General features: G+C 37.3%; 1 protein-coding gene across 1 annotated transcript in view; it reads left to right on the forward strand.

Annotated features, from left to right (window-relative positions):
• LOC137993292 (ATP-binding cassette sub-family F member 1-like) overlaps window positions 1-18,413 on the forward strand; it is a 35,247-nt gene that overhangs the window by 12,679 nt on the left and 4,155 nt on the right. Inside the window, exons 6-22 of the mRNA XM_068839038.1 lie at window positions 34-110; window positions 2,679-2,741; window positions 3,232-3,297; window positions 3,392-3,474; window positions 3,937-4,020; window positions 4,981-5,069; window positions 5,647-5,682; window positions 7,387-7,448; window positions 9,111-9,161; window positions 9,852-9,920; window positions 11,262-11,367; window positions 12,649-12,723; window positions 13,144-13,214; window positions 14,120-14,152; window positions 14,988-15,023; window positions 15,369-15,404; window positions 18,050-18,146. Of these exons, the coding sequence (XP_068695139.1) occupies window positions 34-110; window positions 2,679-2,741; window positions 3,232-3,297; window positions 3,392-3,474; window positions 3,937-4,020; window positions 4,981-5,069; window positions 5,647-5,682; window positions 7,387-7,448; window positions 9,111-9,161; window positions 9,852-9,920; window positions 11,262-11,367; window positions 12,649-12,723; window positions 13,144-13,214; window positions 14,120-14,152; window positions 14,988-15,023; window positions 15,369-15,404; window positions 18,050-18,146 (1,134 nt within the window). The remainder of the gene's footprint in view (window positions 1-33; window positions 111-2,678; window positions 2,742-3,231; window positions 3,298-3,391; window positions 3,475-3,936; window positions 4,021-4,980; window positions 5,070-5,646; window positions 5,683-7,386; window positions 7,449-9,110; window positions 9,162-9,851; window positions 9,921-11,261; window positions 11,368-12,648; window positions 12,724-13,143; window positions 13,215-14,119; window positions 14,153-14,987; window positions 15,024-15,368; window positions 15,405-18,049; window positions 18,147-18,413) is intronic.

The raw sequence follows: 18,413 nt of genomic DNA on the forward strand, positions 1-18,413 counted from the left end.
TATCAACATGCAATGTTTTCATTAAATCTTCAGATGTGGAGGCAACTGAAGCACCTGCATTTGATGTGGTGTTAAAAGCAGATAAGAAAAGACTTGAGTTGTTAGAAGAGGTGTGTTTTTTCAGACTGGCCACGGCCCTGCAAAGTTACAATGTACTTATTTACAGTACTGTACTCTTTGCAAACAGTGTGACTGTCTTCTTTTGTTAAATGTCTTGTACTGGGTTTGTAAGCAAGTTTTGGGTGAGATCTATGGTATCAGTGGTTTTAATTGTGTCTTTACATTGTACATGTACATAGTTAGCTATCTGCCAAAACTGAAAATTCTTATAGTCATTTTCAGTTTTTATCTCAAAGGCAGTATATACCTTCCAGTTTTTATTTTTAAGGCAGTACATGTACTTTCTCTCTATTTTCATGGCCAGTCCAGCTGTGATTTATACTCATTTATTAACAAGTTAACAAGTAGAAGCTGAATCTGGATAAACATTCCAAAGTTTCTTATAAAGTCCTGAGCCAACTACCTATGTACACTGTATCAGTTAGTTTTAGAGCTTGGGTAATATCTGACTAGTTTGGGCTTTTTAAACCTGGAAGCCTAATTTAGACCATGGATAGGTTACAACAAACATGTCAACTCCAGAGCTACTAAAGAAGGGAGTTGCCTAATAAGTATTGTAGATAAAATAATGCTTTCTCCACACCGAAGGGGTTAAATTCAAAAGAGACTGTGATGAAAGTAGAGCGTGAAAATGTTGCTAAATCAAACAACCCGATAAAGATTGCATAGCCACCATGGAAATATAAAATCACTGATGCTTCGCCTGCGTTGCTGGGCGGGACTGTTGGGAGACAAATAACGGGCGGCAGAGCCATGCAAAGTGTCCCCCAAATACTGCTCCTCAAATAAATATTAACAGCTGCATTTACCCAAAGCTAAAAATAACGCTAACCTGTACCCTTACCTTATTGTTGAAAATACAGGTAGCAAAGGCTTAGATTTAAAGGGACACTTTGTAGTGGGTGTCAAAATTGGGTGTACATCTACATGTTATTAGGGTCAATCCTGGACATAGATGTTTACCACTAAAGAGTAACATTAGAGGGACACTTAACAGTGATATGTACAGTGCCACTCAAAATTGATTTACCAGTGTCATCTCGTTTCTCTGCAAGATTGGCATAAAAGTTTGACAGCTACACAAACGTTTGCAAATTTAAATGACAAAACGATGCTCTTGCTGAGTGTGAAATGTGAATCAATATTACAAAAGTTTTACAACCGAAAAAGAAATCATGCCAATTGTGTACTGTTTCGTTTTTGACTGCAGTGGTGTTGTAAACAGATCTCGCTGAAATTCTAGAGAATCGCTGAATCGCCATATGAAATAAAGTTTGAAGGATTTATTGTGCATGATTGTTTTGTGTTTCTTCTGCCCTTGGCTTTCCAAGATACCCAAGTCCGCCAAGAAAGAAGAAGAAAATGTGAAAAAAGTAGCCAACAAATTTATAGCGTCAAAGTACTGGACGTGAAATTGTAAACAACTGGACGAACTGTCTGGCCTCCAGCCTGAAATGAAATCCCTGTATAAACAGTGACAATTATAGAATGCATGTTGAAGTCGTTTTCACAAAGTTATGTCATCAGCATTTTTTTTTGAACCTCTTACTCTCAAACTTCATGTTATGCAATATAAGCTACTTGTAGCACTGTTGCACAGCTGAAATGTGTATCATTTTTGTTGCCGTGTTCTCTTCAATTGGAGCCTGATAAACTTGAATGTGAAAGACAAATTTTTGTTGCAGTTCAGTGGATTTAAGTTTATGTTATTAGTGAAGAAAATCCATCGATTAACACTTTTTACATCCTGCAGTTTATCGAAACATTTCTCCTTGACATGAACTTTGAATCAAAGTATGTAGGTTTCATGGGCAGATTCGTAGTTTGAAAGTCGACATGCAAGGAACAAACCCATTTGGAATGGAAGAGTTTCACAATAATACACCACTACCAGCTGCCACATTTTTCCATTATGTACACTTTAAAGCCGATGACACACGGTTCAACATCCTGCCACATTTGTTTCTCAACAAATGTTGAGCCATGTTGCACAGACCTGTTGAACGGAAATTATAGAGCTGGTCTCTATTTTCGTTCAATATGGTTCAACAACGTTCAACCTGTTGAATGGCATATTTCAACATTCAACATGACATGACACACTGTTCAACATTTGTTGACTGAACAGCTGCAACATTTGTTGATCAATACAAGTTGAACGGTGTATCACCGGCTTAAGACTCAGATCCTCTGTTTTGTAGCGTGAGCCTCTTCGTGAACCATTGAAAAGTTTACATTCATGCAGACACTTACAGTTTTACAAACCATCTCGCGAGACGAAAGTCTCCTCTCTAAGGACAAGAATCTTGTCTCGTGAGAGGGTGGTACTGTATTTATATTGTTGAGTTACATGTATTTGACAAAATTGAGCAAAATAGTAAAAGGACACCCATAACAGGTCACGGTGCATCTAATAAGCTGCCTATCAGGACATACATACATGTACTTTTACTGATGAACGTAGGACCTGCAGGTAGATCTTTGAACAGCTGAGTTAGCTGGTTAATCTCAACTGTTCATTTTCATGATCAATTCTGCATTAATTTTGTGTGCTCTAGGAAAAGCGTTTGGTTGCATTGAGTGAAAATGGAGATGAACAAGCAACAGAAAAACTGAAGGAGGTAAAAAATGCACAGTTTTTCGATCCCAAATCAGGAAAATTTCATTACTCTGGATTTTATTTTGTAGTTGCAAACTTGTATCATCATGATGGGAAAGAGAATCGAGCTTTTGCGTAATTCTCATCTTTGAAAAAAATGAAAAAGAAAAATAGGCTTTTGAGTAAAACATTTCCATGCCCTCCGTCTGTCAGTATGGTGTACTGTTATTTTAATCTGAAACTTGTTACATACTGATCAGAAATACATGTACATGCGTCTACAACAAGTCCACAACATTGAAATCACTGAAAATTGGAGGTCTTTTGGCCTTAAACCCCCAAGACTGCAGGCTCATTAGTTTCTTCTGCAGCTGTGCATGGAAGGAGAATTCAAATATTAATAACAATATTATTATAGTAATTATAATTATTTTACCCTAACTTTTTTATTCCAAATTTGATTAGACAGTACCGTTAATTCCTACCAACTTTGCTCACAATGTCTACTTTAGGTGTATGTTGAGTTAGAGGCTATAGGTGCAGCATCTGCAGAATCAAGAGTCCGCAGGATATTGGCGGTAAGTTTTGTGATAATGCCTCAATCAGGTTTACAATGAAATTTATTGTATTCCCTCAGCTGATTGTATTCTTCTTTGTCATTTTGCCCTTTAGGGTCTTGGTTTCACATCAGAAATGCAACAGAGACCTGTCAATCACTTTTCTGGTGGCTGGAGGATGCGTGTTTCCCTTGCAAGGTATTACAACTGGCTGATCATGACTGGATCTTTCGCTCACCTAGCCACTGATGTCCAGAAATGCACATAACAAAATCACAAAATTTTGCCATCAACTAGGCAATTTTAGTGCATATGGCAATGTTGACAATTTTGGCAAAACTTGTCATATTGCCAAACCTATGCAAAGTACCGATATGTCAACACATACATGTACCTGCTAGCCTTGTTGGCGATTTTGCCGAATGTGGGGAATTTGGTCAATGCAATGATTTTGCTGAATTCTTGATGTCAAATTGCCAAATCTGTGCAATAACCTCAACAAAAATTAATTAATACAAGCCAGTATATATGAACCAGTTAATATTTTAAGCCTTTGGAATCAATATTGTCTGCTGTAATGTTGGGATAAGGTCATCCCGGAAGTTTACTGTTAGTACTTCATTGTTTGTACATCTGTAATTAATTTTTGTAATCCTCTAGAGCTCTCTTTATGGAACCTACACTACTGATGTTAGATGAACCCACAAACCATCTGGATCTGAATGCAGTCATTTGGCTAGACAAGTGAGTTACTTCTACAACATCCAGTCTGCTCTAAAGGATTCCTTCATTCATCTCATTTTTTAACTATTGGACATGTAAGAGGCTTAAAGGTTATAATGACGCATTTTTCTTTATTTACTCAATCATGGTTTTCATTGTGAGATAAAAAGATTATTATAATTAGAAAAAATCCATACCAATTTTCCTTCCATGCCCTTTAGCCTTTAAAAAATTGGAATTTTCACTTCTGTTGACATATCAGAACTGTGACGTCAAAACAAGAACAAATTTTTTCCAGGGCCGGAATTTTTCTTTTTTTAGATTCAGAAGTTGCTGAAACTGCTTCTGAGAGGCATTGTATTTGGTCGCATCAATGAAATTAGATGAAAGAACAAAATTTATATCCCTAAAATTTCCTGCTTTCTTGTTTTGATGTCACAGTTCTTCTATCTTCTCCTTTCTAGCGCAGTTTTGTACCCTACCGGAAGTGAAAAAGGCTAAAGGACATGGAAGAAAAATCAATATGAAATTTTTCTAATTGTGTTACCTCAGAAAAGCATGATGTTTTTATTGAGTAAATAAAGTTAACTTGTCAATACATGAATGAAGGGTACATGTAGGTGCCATATAGCATATGAAGCGATTGGCAAAGGTAGCAAATTGGCAAGAGGTAACCATGGTAATCTAGCCATGGGTCACCCTTGGTACCAGTCCACTGTCTTAAAAGTGGAACTTATACCTACCAATTCTTGTCCCCAGGAGAGGGTGGATGGGGGCAAAAGCGAAAGCGAATGGTGGTAAACCCCAAGCAAAAGGCAAGCAAAAGTGACAAAACAGCAGTACCAGCTGATCAGCAGACCTTTCCAAGTTAACTTTGCTTATAAATAACAACATAAAAATCTGTCATAAACTATAAAGTACACTTTAAATTATACACAAAACAATAACATTGACTTCTTTTGATTTTGAACCATATTTTAGCTACCTTCAAAACTGGAAGAAGACATTGCTCATTGTGTCTCACGATCAATACTTTCTGGACAGCATCTGTACAGATATTATGCATTTAGGTATGAAGTCATACAAGTTGAATCACTTGCTTTTTGAGCATACCTCTTATTAACCCAGTTTGATTTCTGTACTGTCAGTTATGGTCTGCATTTTTTTCCCATGTCAGTTTATGCGTGAGGACAATAATAATAATAATTATTATTTTTAACTGTAAAAAAACAAAGAGCCAGAACATCTAGACACGTGTAGTAAGGCTTAACCTAGTGGTAGTTTAGATACTCCTTACATGTACCATACATGTTTTAGTAACCAAATGACGTATGTAAGCACACCACAAAGTCAAGCAAGCTGCATTGTGTGGAATACATTGCACTGTGACAATCATGGCATGCATATTAAGTGGGAGATATTCTCGGTTTTCACATGATGTCACGGCTGCCGTGTTTGTGCCCCTAAACAAAGAAACAGTGGCCATGTTTGTGTCCCGGACCAATCTGTACTGTTACAAAAGTGTTTTCTTTTGATTTCATTGAAAAACATACAATGTAGCTGTTCATCAAGTGAGTGCAAACCAACAATAGTTGCTATGATACTAAATTCTGGCAAAAATTACTGATGTCATTTTTTGATCAACAGATCAACAGAAACTTTACTACTACCGAGGAAATTATGGTACAGTACATGTATATGACTGAATACAATAAGTAATTAAAGTATTGTAAGATAAATCAAAGGCTTTGCTGTGCACAGGCAAACTATTGACATTTTATGTTTCATTTTAATCCAAAATATACCAAATGGACCGAGTTCAGGAATGATGAACGTTGTTTTAAGTGGCGTAATGAAGGAACCTGATGCTGCACGGAAACCATTAATATGTTTGCCACAGAGTGCTGCTTTTTGTGGCAGTTATAGATACATTAAGGAGATTAGGTTTTTTTTAAACTGTTTCCCTCGTAAGAGTGATGTAGAGGACATTACATTGGGATATGAATTTTATCTTTAAAAGTGCTGATAGTATCTCTCATGGGTGAGTGCAGCAAATGAGAAAAGATAAAATTTGTATCCCCAACTGGCCATAGATGTCATGTTCTGTTTATTATATAGATACTGATGATCTGTCCATATTAAAAATGCAACTTCTTTTTTTTTTTCATTTTTGAAATGGCGAAAAGGTGGTCATCAACTGATAAAAAATGCATGATGTGTAACATGAAACTATATATAGTTCTGTATGAAAGTATGATAATGCCAAAAATGAGCCATATTACAGCACAAGAGTATTAAGGAAGGAGAGGCTATCTTCTTATTAGCTAATCATGTTAGTTACCATGGCAACACCTATATCCTTACATGTGAAAGAGTAAAAATATATATCTTCACTGTGTTCAGTGAAGATTCAACTTTTTATAAAAAGGGAAATCCTAGTATCAGAAACCCATAAGGGTTGAAACGTGTAACGGCCCCTTGTGTGCTGGGAAACAAGCTTCTGAATATTCAATTTGTTAAGTACCATATTTGGAACAACAAGAGCGAGGGGTTTCCAAATATGGTACTTAGCACTGAAACATTCAACCAATCAATTCGCACTGAATATTCGGAAGCTATGAATGCGCGTTACACGTTTCAACCCTTATGGGTTTCTGCTAGTATTTCATCAGTATCTCTATATTAATAGACTTACACATTTTACGCTACGTGCATCTAACGCCAGACAATTTTAGTCGTCAATGGGTGCCGTTTCAGGTGTGGAAGAGTTTATTTTTAGCAACATCTAGGTCCACTCAGAAACTATGTCCTCTTTAAAATACCATCATTTTACATTTTACTACCAAAATCACTAAACTGTTTGCACCCCCAAAAAAATGATCGATCCCATTTGAATTTCGACTTGCTCAACTTTACTTGACTTGCTCATTTGAAGCGCCCCAATTCGTGACGTGTCATTCTTGACGTGAGCGAGGCTGTGGGAGAATATAAAAGATTCAAACCGCGGCATGAGAGGAATGTGTACGAAGAACTTTTCACTGTTTAGAAATGATATGTGGTCACTGATGGTTGGGCGGAGGGCTGTCAGAGGTAAATAGTTGTTTTAGTATATACTAAAACAGTGAGATAATATAGCACAAAAAGGTTATCTGAACTCATTTTTTCCTGCAACGATTACAATATTTTAGGGTGCAAATTATGCGCAAGTTTCTCAGAGGTGAATAGCAAAATTGAATAGCAAAGGATTTTCGGAGTGTGAGTAGCCAATCAGAGCATGCCTTCAACGCTATCCACTGTTTTAGTACAATTGTACTCGTCTAATTAATGTTATTTATCCAGAAAATGAGTAACTGACTTTTTTGCTTTCATTAATGTATTTCCTTTCAGAGCAGTTTAAGAAAATGTACCTACAGAAGGTTAAAGAACAAGAGAAAGCTTATAATAAACAGGTAGGTTTATGTTAATTTATAAACAGAAGAATGGAAAGGAGCACACAAGAGTAGATCAATTTTATTTACTACCAAAACAAAGAAAGAAAAAAATTCAAATGGTCACTTCCTGCAAATAGCATTGGCTAGTCGAGGCAGGAAGCAACAGAAAAAAGAAGGTTGTCATTACAGTTTGTCAAGTTTGAGCAAAATAAAAGAGAGTAAAATGAACATGAAAATAGAAATAAAAAGTAGCAACAAAAATATTAATATAGGTTGCAGAAAAGTAAGATAATTAAGCATCATTACAGTTATGCAGCAATATGATCGTGCATAAGTGTAACAATACTTAAAGAATGTGAATGGCCATTAATTTCAAATGCTGGCAATGATAAACTGAAGCATGCACACAAGTTAGTAGTGTAACTGCACACGCGTGCTTCAGTTTATCATTGGCAGCATTTGAAATTAACAGTCATTCACCTAAGTTGCCTGATGAGTGTGGTCACTTTGTGACTATATGAAACAGAACTGTCACAAAAAGCAATGTTAATAACTTGTGAAGCCTGAAACTTGGTTAATTAAAATATATATAGTTTGCACGCTAGAGGATAGTCTTTCAACTCTGAAACACTTGATTTTAGACCCGACATGCTTCGGCCTCTGTCTTCATCAGGGGTCTTTGCTCTGTGTTTAGTAATTACAGATGATTCGAATTATTTATAATGATGTGATAAAGCGTGTCTTTCAGCAATTAAATGTTAATTACTTTCTTGTGTGAAGTCAGAAAGTTTGTTCATCTCGAAGATTAGAGCGAAACCCCCTTGATAACTTATGTTTCTAAACATTTCTATATATGTACACAATACTTCATAAAGCTTGCTTGTGTCTCTCTTCTGTAGCCTATTCTTTTATTCATTCCATTCGGTTGCAAGGTGCAGTGTATGAAGTCTTCCTTGCCAAAATATTTCCCTTGTGCGTAGGAGTTTTCTTTCTTTCGATAACCATGTCACTTTGTTTAATTTGCTCAATGATCATAATTGTTGTGTCGATGTCAAAGTTGTGAGTTCTAGGATTGTGCAAAAAGTGTTCTGTGAGCTCGCAGCTTCTAACCCTTATCTTAATATGGTTTCTGTGATTGTGGAGTCGTACAGTAGGTTAAAGGCTGTCTCGCTCTTTCCTACGTACTGGAATTTGACTGACAATCCTCTATGTGAAATAATTATGTCAAAGACCTTAAAGGTCTTATTTATATGAATGCACCAGCCATATTTTGGATTTTTATACAAATGCACCAGTTGCATTTTGGTTTATCTTCACAATGATCTCCAAGCTCCATCTTCTAAATAAATGTTGTTATATAATATTAACATATATATGTATATAGGCCCATGCCCTAATCACGTAAATCACATCTTCGATTGTTGTGTTGCTAGCATGGTTGTCCTGGTGGTGCACTAGTTATCACACCCGACTAGTAACGGAGGGACGTGGGTTCTTTCAAACCTTTATTCAGTTATATAATAATTTTTATATACGGAGAAGATGGAGCTTGGAGGTGGTTGTGAAGATATTGATGTAAATTTCTGAACAATAATGGTAGGTGAAAGACCAGAAGTTATAAGTTATAATAACAATAAAGTATAAGAGCTTGAGTAATATTAATTTTTGTTACTTTATTAGCAAAAGCAACTGAAGGATCTCAAAGCATCTGGTCAATCAAGGAAGCAAGCGGTAAAAATATTAATTACTTTTTACAAGTCTGTTGAATACATAAGTTATTACCGTACTGCTTTCAGTGTAAATATACACAAAAGTTAATTTCCCCTGAAAAAATATGTAGCTTATTTTGTTCTTTATTCTTAGTTGTCACTCAGTTCATCAGTGACCAGAGGCCCATTTCTCGAAAGTCCCGAAACTTAACGGGCCATTTTCGGGTGGCGTGGCACAATTCCCCCTGTATCCCAAGAATGGAGAGGATTTAAGTCGTCAAACTTCAATGTCATTTTGCTTTTTGTTACCTTAAAAACATGTCAAAAGATCGGCTTTCCAAATCAAGCGATTGCCAGTTTCACAAATGGCTTTGTGGGCCCGAAAAGTTTTCGGGACTTTCGAGAAGAATAGAGTTCAATTCCTGCTGGATTAACTTAAGACAGACACAATGCCACCATTTTGCTTGTTTAAGGGCACAAACATGGCTGCTGTGGCATCATGTGGAAACCAAAAAATTATTATTTTGTCTTTTTCATAATTAATACTGAAGGGAAATATTACTTCAAATGATTATGGTTAATCCATGCATACATGTATATGCACTACAGTAAAAAATGCATACATGTACAACTTTCCTAAGTTCTTCAACACAAAAAAAAAACCTATTAAATGTATAATTGTTATTGTTGTTTGACTCAATGGACTCTGTAGGAAGAGAAAACAAAGGCAGTGCAAGGAAGAAAGAACAAAAAGGGAGGAAAGAAAGATATGCCCAATGAGGTCAGTCACTTTGCAGAATTTCCCAATAAGAAACACTGTGGTGAAAGAAATGTACACTGTATATATTTGAAGTGCGGGCTATAGACGAAAGATAATAAATTATTTATCAGGTCCCGATAAGTGCAAGGGTCATTTCTCTCTCTTCTGTCTGTAGCCCACACCTCAACTATATGGTTACATTTCCTTCATTGAGTCCTTTCACAGGAGCACATGAGCCTTGTAACAAATTGACCTGCTCCCAACTGTGTGTCACATTTATTGTGAAGTACCAGTAATATTATGTTGAACAAAATCTTCTGTAACATGCGTGCCCCATGTAATTTTGATATTTGCTTACTGGTAACAAAAAATGAATGTTTATAACCACATCATAACATGTAGCTTGAGTGAAACGAATAGCATTTTGTCTTTTGTTGCCAAACAGTTTGTGAAACTTGCCTTATCTTACCCTTCCTTGGTGTAAGCAGGGAAGCAGGACCCAAGAGATTTGGGTGCCTTTATCTAAGTTGTGAGAGAGTAAAGTAAAGTAAAAAGTAAAAAGTAAGTAAAGTAAAAAGTAAAGCACCCATATTTAACGTCGATAACTTGTAACAGTTTCAACTGACAAACCTGAGGTCGACGGTGCGCTCATTTTACTCCCCCCTCTCCATCAGTGCTCCGTTTTACAGGTATTTAAAGCTATTTAATCTACACAGAATGGAAAGAAGTCGAAACAAGGATGTGAGCGCATTAACAGACTGTGCCATCCATGCTCCTTAAGGTTGTGTTCGTCGGAAGTAGTATTTATTATTATTATTATTATTTGCATTTTATGTTTGGCTGATTTATCTCATTGTGCCAAAGTTCCTAAACAGACCTCTGGGTGCAACCTAACCAATGGAAATTGGATTTAGCAGATTATAATTTAATACACAGGGGCCATTTAATATTAGCAAAGGTTATCATCATCATTTTTTGTTGCACTGCATTAAATACAACTTCATAATAACCAGGAGACAAAAATGAAACAACTTTAAGGCCCTACATTCACCCAAAAGTCATTTCGCACTGTGACTGAATTTCGTGTAACACGAAATTATCCAAATAGCTGACTTGTTGTTTCCTGCATTATTTGCCTGATTGCACTCAGCCAATCAGATCACGCATTTGGACAAGCCATCATTTGGAAACAAAAACAAACGACCACAGGGACGTTTGGGTGAATGTGGCCCTTTAAACGAAACCATCAGAGTAGTACCAATTTTTTTTTCACCTGCCAACGCAGCATTGCTTGCTTTAGAAACCAAACCAGTCAGATTCTCTATACTTTTTATGGGATGTAACATTTTTCTTTCTGTCTAGGATGATCTTGAACCTGTGGAACTTATCAAGAAACCCAAAGAGTATGTTGTCAAGTTCTCCTTTCCTTTGCCACCGCCACTCAATCCACCTATCTTGGGTTTAAAATGTAAGTTAATAGGTCCTTTCTTCATTACGCTATTAGAATGAACCTAAACATAAACATAGAAGGATGCACTTGAGCACATGTACCAGTGAAGGTTTTGCAGTATATGGCTGTGTTTGAAAAGCAGGAGGTGAAAAATAAGGAATCAGTGCACTCGAGTGGGTGGCCAAGACAACAAAGTGGGTGATGATTTTTGCCCACGGTTGTTTACTTTTGACAACCTTGCATAAGAATGAGAAGAACATGCTCATTGTTGTTTACCTGTAGTACATTCTTATGCTTGTGTCAGCTTACATAAATAACAAAGGTCCTACTAGCGAGTCTAAATGGTGACAGAAAATCGGCATTGATCCTCCTTCCAACATTCAGTGTGGAGAGGTAATGCTATTGATCGCTTTACCAGCAAACAGTACTTGTGTCCTGCTGACTGGTTGGCTTGGTTGCACCTTTGACGGGTTGGTGCCGCTGGATGAGACCACTGGACCACTGTTTGGGAGTTGACAGGTTTGAACCCAGGCTCGACCAAGACTCGGGCTCTTAAAACAACTGAGGAAAAGTGCTGCCTTAAGTTTGTAATTTTATCTTTATACAACTAGATTTTCAAGTCTTCTCAGGTAAGGACTTTCAACTGTCAGCCCTTTCTTTCTGCCCTTTGCTAAAAATCAAAATAGTGTGTTATGTTAAAGAATTCATGCATTGTTTGGCACTACATTTATTGTGTTGCAGCCTGGCCTTGTTCCGAAGAGGGGCAATTTTCTTTTCCCTAACCAATTTTAAAACTGTTTGACAAGCAGTCTGGCGAAAGTGTGCCAACCAGTATCGTAAATTGGTTATGAAGAACCCTGAGTGTGTTGACAAATAAACGTATGGTAGTTCACTTCACTCCATCTCAAACAATTTTCTATAGATCATGCATGCTGTATGTCCTTATGGGTATTAAGCTTGCATTATTCCTTATGCCAGACAAAATATTCTGTAAAGTGACCCTACGCTGCAGTTAATTTGAAATAAAAGTGAGATTTGAAGCTCTAGAAAATTAGTTTACCTGCAGAAAAGAAAACGTGACTATTATTTGAATTGAAACAATTGTGAATTCCAAAGAGAGTATTTTTCTCCTCTGGTAAGTTTTTTCCCTCTGAAATGCCATATCTAAACACAGTAAAAAAAATGTAAAATCAAGATCCCTGTTCTTGAACTATTTTCATCACTTTTATTATTTCATTCCTTCTTGGTATGCAATGCTTGTGCCCATGCTATTATATTATTCTTTTTGTTTCTTTGCAGCTGTAACATTTGGTTACCCCAACCAACCTAAGTTGTTCATTAACCTGGATTTTGGAATTGACATGAAATCTCGAAGTAAGAGAAAATTCTTTTCTTGTGTCATTCGCTTCATTTTTTCACCAGCCATTTCTATTGTGTTCTGTGAAGGCGACATGTATATTTTTAACTGTTAAGAGGAACAGTTATTTGAGAAGAAAGTTGTCAAAAAAATGAAATCACAAAAAAGAGGCTTTGACAGGGGCCGCAGAGTACGTTTGAAAGTGAAGGGGAGGGGGGGGGGGGAGGGGGCGAGGATTAGGAGAAAACAACACGGTAGGACAGCCCCTCCCTCTCTGCAGCTCTTGATTGATCTTTTGAAGTTATTTATTATTAAATCTGTAAGTATTTTACTTTTTTAATCAATATATTATCAGAAAGTGTTCAATCAATAATGTGAGCACACACAAAGTTTGACACAAACTGTTCGTTTATTGTTTTGTTTTGTTTTAATTGCAGTTGCTGTTGTGGGTAATAATGGAGTTGGCAAAAGTACTTTTTTGAAGCTTTTAATAGGTCAACTTGAACCGGTAGGTTTTGTGATTTGCCAGGTCATAGTTTAGTTGGTAACTCTTACCTATTACACAGGAATCCCGTGCTTCATTGGTTGAAATGATATCATCACCGAAAAATTCATCTCTTCATTCATATTTAAGATCTGCTTCACTTGACCTTCGAGAATGCCTGTTTTGATAATCTCGGTCATAGAAGTATTATTCAGGGCAGATGCCACAAGACATGACTTCATGTAGCTCATTGATGATGATGACAGTAACTATAATACTAGCAATACACCTTATTCCAAAATGGCCGCTAGTTAAGTATTGTTTGATTGCAAATTGGCCCTTTTGGCCTCTTTCAAGGTTAAATATTCTTTTGAATTTTACGTTTGAAAGCAAAGCTTAAAGGGCCAATTTGCAAGGAAACAAAAGAATACTATTGGAATAAGGTGTAAAACATTACTAAAAGTTTAGGGCCTTTTTGCTAAGCACACGTGCTCCATCTATTGGGGAGTTTTTAATTCTAATCAAGTTAAGCCAAATTAAAGCAAAGTAAAGCAATATTTGGTTTTTGCTGAGAGGGGCAACCCGGAAACTCTCAGAACAGAGTAGAGAAAAGGCAAACTCAACCCACGTTTTATGTTGACTCTGGGATTGAACCCCGGGCTTACATTTGCTTTCACTACTTCACCAAACTTACTCCCCCAAAAAATCACATTACACTCGATACGACTCCTGGTAGAAACACTGGGATTTGTTTAAAGAAGATTCTAGAATCATCAGTGGAAAAGAATAGCGCCTGCATATTACGCTTGCCTGGTCTCCTGAATTTGTCGCGTTTAACAATTTGCTATCGAAATTTTCTAGGATTGGGACTCTTTGAAATTCAGTTTTAATTAATGACTTTAGCATTTTCATTCTTATGTTTATTTCAGTTGAAGGGAGAGTCAATACGAAATCACAGACTTGTAAGTTGACTTCGAGACTTGTGTATGTTTCGTCAATTCTCTTTGACAGCTATGGATATAATATATAGCAAATTAACGCTCGTGTTAATTAACGCGGCCTTAATTAACTCAACTTCAAGAGAAATTTGCTTCCCAACATTGGAAATAGACGCGAGAGAGGGGGCAAAATTTCAAAATGTTGGAAATTAACATGTCTGCCGCAACCCCTTCCCCCAGAAAATGCAGTTTAAGTAAAGTAAACGACTTTCTAGTGTAAAAAACTGATTTTAAATAAAGTGCGGGAATAAAATCTATTGTTTGGCTAGAATCTCTGGAGTTTGCCACAGATTTGGTTGGTGGGGGGGGGGGGGGGGGGGGAAGGAATAGAGGATATTACATGGCCGCGTGGAGATAGGAAATTTCTCTTCGAGTCTTACAAAATATTTCACGAGTGAGCGCAGCGGACGAGTGAAGTATTTTTCAACACGACAAGAGAAGTTTCGTATCTCCAAGCGACCATGTAATATTCTATTTATTATATTAACACCAATGAAATACTAAATCGTTTCACGAAAGGCGTGACGTCGAAAGGCGCGTTTTTGTATGTAACCATAGCAACAGTGATCTTTTCACGTGTGAAGATAACATGTTTTCGCGCGAAAGCTCACTTGGTATTTCATCGGTGTCTATATAGTAATGGTAATTAAGGTCACGGAAATTAACGCGCTACTTAATTAACAGCGTTGAAATTAACTCAACTTAAACTCGCGGTAAGTTTCGTGAAGCGTTAATTTCCTATAATACAAACCTTGCTGAACCGCAAAACGTTTGACAAGTTGTTGCTTTTATTTTTCAGCGTTTAGGTTCTTATAACCAACACTCTGCTGATCAGGTAATGAACGATAGTTAAGTATTTTCAACAAGCTCATCAATGGGAAGCCTCTATCTCCCATACTTGGCCTAAGAGTCAACCCTTTTCCGATTGGATTTATTTATAGAACACTTCCCCATTGGAGGATTCTGTACGCCCATTGTTATAAAAGCCAATCAAAACAGAGCTATCTCGACGTCAAGGGAAATATGATATTTTGCGCGGGAAAAACCTGTTCCTAAAAATTAATTTACTCGGGAAAGGGTTGAATCAAGGAATTCGTGGAGATGGACGCTCCTCTTTATAAGCTCCAGATGCCTTTTATGTCTGTTTTCTTATTTTAATCAAGTTTTCTTTTGTTTGTAGCTAAATATGGAAGATTCACCAGTGGAGTATCTTCAGGTATAGATAAACGAACTTTGTTAAGGTCTGATGAAGTAGTGTTAATTACTTCACAATCTACTGTAGCTTTATCGCCTCGCCCCTTCCGTTTTCTCATAGCATTTGAGGTTTAGAGATAATGAGTAAACATAATGTAAGCGTTTCACGGCGTCCACGTATCCGGATATTTTTAAATCCGCAACTGTTTCTTTGCAAATTCGCCTTCTGTCCACATGTATTCGGGCTCTTCTGCAGGTACCGGAAAGCATTATGTTTTTGGTCACTTGGGACATAGTATGCTTGGGATTAGTCTTTATTTGGAGTTGTTTTGTTTTCTGTCTTTTGTTTCTTTTGTTTTACCTAATTTCTGCTCCGGTACCTGCAGAAGCTGCCCGTATCCGACGAATCCGACATGAGAATCTGCAGCTTTTGAAATCGGCTCTCCAGAGTGGGAATCTTTGAATCTTTCCGCGTAAATATTCAACATGGCCGCTGAACGAAATGCTATCGCTCCTCTAATTCTTGGACTCATTTCAAGCCTTATAGCGTGTATGCAGTTTAACTTTGCTATGTTCACTGTGCACCGTATTTTGTTCTCCACTCCGACTTTAAGCAAAAGTTCATCCTCATCATCGGTCCAAATGAATGGTCAACCTTGCTATTCACATTGTTCTTCGGTTTCTGTCCCGATTGTTGACATATTTGTCCTAAAGATGTTCACGAAGCAGTGCACGAGGTGAAAAAAGCGAATCTGCCGCCAACTCGCACGCCTGGTGGCGCATGCTGTGTTGACAATAGTCGCAGAGGAGTCCTGGATACTAGAACGAATCCGGTTACGTGTGGACGGGCAAATTCGATTTGAATACGTTACGTTGTTGACCAGAATCTTTTTGGTAATCCGCTGCGAAAAAGTTGTGGATTCAAAAATATCTGGATACGTGTGGACGGGGCCAAAGTGGCCGGGTACTCAGCAGTTAAACACTAAAGACGCACTCTTGGATGAATAGTCCATTTTACAGTTGTGTGCTTAGTTACCTGGCCTATGAATGAAAGTGAGGCTGGAGTTGACCTTGTTTTGATAGAAACCTCACTTTTTTTCTTATGTAAATTCTTACTAATTAGCATGACAACAACATCATTAACGTAAGAAAAGGAGGGAGGTCTGTATCATAACAAGTTCAACACCAAACTCATTGTCATTTAAAGGCCAGGTAACTAAGCACACAACTGTTAAGAGGTGTATTCGCTGGATTGTTTTATGGTCAACATATTAGCCCCACCTTGTTCGAGAGAGACTGGGGTTGTCAAAGTTATTGAAAGCTAACCGTTTTAAAATGAGTGCTTAGACTGAAATACTGTTTTTCAGCGCTATTTGAAATAAGTGCTTGGACTTAAAGACGGTTTATCGGCGCACTAGGCCATTTTCGAAATATCAAATATTCAGCTTGATAATGAGGCAGTGAGGACAAAACTATAAAAACACGTTGGAATGGATGTGAAAAATATTTACATATCATCCACTTTCCTTTGTCTCTGTCCTTACTGCCTCACTATCAAGCTGAATTTTAATATATCGAAAAAGGCCTATTTGTACGCAGTCTGCAGTTTGCAAATGTCGCACACCGGTCTTTTGGTAAGTTTTCGTAATGTCCAGCTTGTGTTCCGAAAAGCTAATCTTAAGTTTAATTAGCCTAAAACTTTATTTGATCTCAAAACCCAACCTTTGTCGGTTAAGGCTGGTTTACACGTTCGACGCTAGCAATACGCACAAGCAGCAGACGCAGTAGCGTTTTGGTAATTGGTACCTTTCATTAGAAAAAAAGACACTAATTAACAACAAGCTAATGCGCCTGCGTATGTTGCTTATGCTTATGCTTACGTCCTACGTGTAAACCAGCCTTTAGTATTCAATACATGGTGGGGTCATACCCCGAAAATCTCTTTCGAACAAGGAGGTCCCGGTGGATAGAATAGGCTAATGTTGACCACTTTTTATCGTGCGTCTTCGTGTTTGAAGTGCCACTGTGACCAAAAAATCAATTCTTATTTTTCTTTGGATTTCAAAACTATGACCAAACAAACACCAAGCGACCAAAGTCTTGAGCCTTGATTTAAAAAAGATACCTGTTTATCTTAACTGGAATTTTCCTATTTAATGGTCCGCCATTACTAACTTTAAGATCGTGCGAGAGCTGGATCGAGGAGATAATGACGTCAAAGGCTCACCGGTTTAAGAGTGCAATGTGTGTGCATGTCGCAAGATTAATATGCAGCACAAGAGTTTTGGGCTTTCAGACTTTTTAACTTGCGTTTTGTATTCACACGCTGAAATTTTAAGCCAGTGAGAAAATGGTGTCACTTTTTTTGGATCCAACCCTCTGAGGTCCAATCGGTCAGTTTTAAACGTGATTAATGGCTGACCGTGAAATCCAAAACTTACACTCAAAGTAAACGGCCTTTGGATAGAAGTCCAAGCTCAAAATTTTGCCCGTCAGGTGTCAAGCAAATACACTTTCAAAATCTGCAAAGAAAGGAAGAGGAAGTGATTTTTTTTAATCACAGGGGCACTTTAAGTGAAATATTGAAATAGTTACCTTTTTTATTCAAGGCTTTGTCAATTTGCACATGAACTAGATTTTTTTGTTTTTACTGGTTGTCGGTTTCAGAAAAAGTATAACTTGGATTATCAAACAGCAAGAAAACACCTGGGAAGATTTGGCTTAGTGAGCCATGCTCACACCATCAAAACTAGGGATTTGTCAGGTTAGTTGCCGATTCATTTGCTGTTGTCTTGACTTGTAACCACGTGACCTTAAAGGTAACGACAACTTTGTTACGTCATCGCCGCAATATTGATGATAAATACAAAGAAGCTATTCTCTATTTTCGAATTCCCCATAATACACTTTGTTTGCCCCCCAAAGTTTGCATAAATCATTGTTTTCAAATGCTCTTGGGAATATGCAGTGTCCCCAAGAGCATTTGAAAACAATAGTTTATGCAAAATTTGGGGGGCAAACAAAGTGTATT

The sequence above is a fragment of the Montipora foliosa genome, chromosome 2 (assembly GCF_036669935.1).
Source record: "Montipora foliosa isolate CH-2021 chromosome 2, ASM3666993v2, whole genome shotgun sequence".
Taxonomy (NCBI): domain Eukaryota; kingdom Metazoa; phylum Cnidaria; class Anthozoa; order Scleractinia; family Acroporidae; genus Montipora; species Montipora foliosa.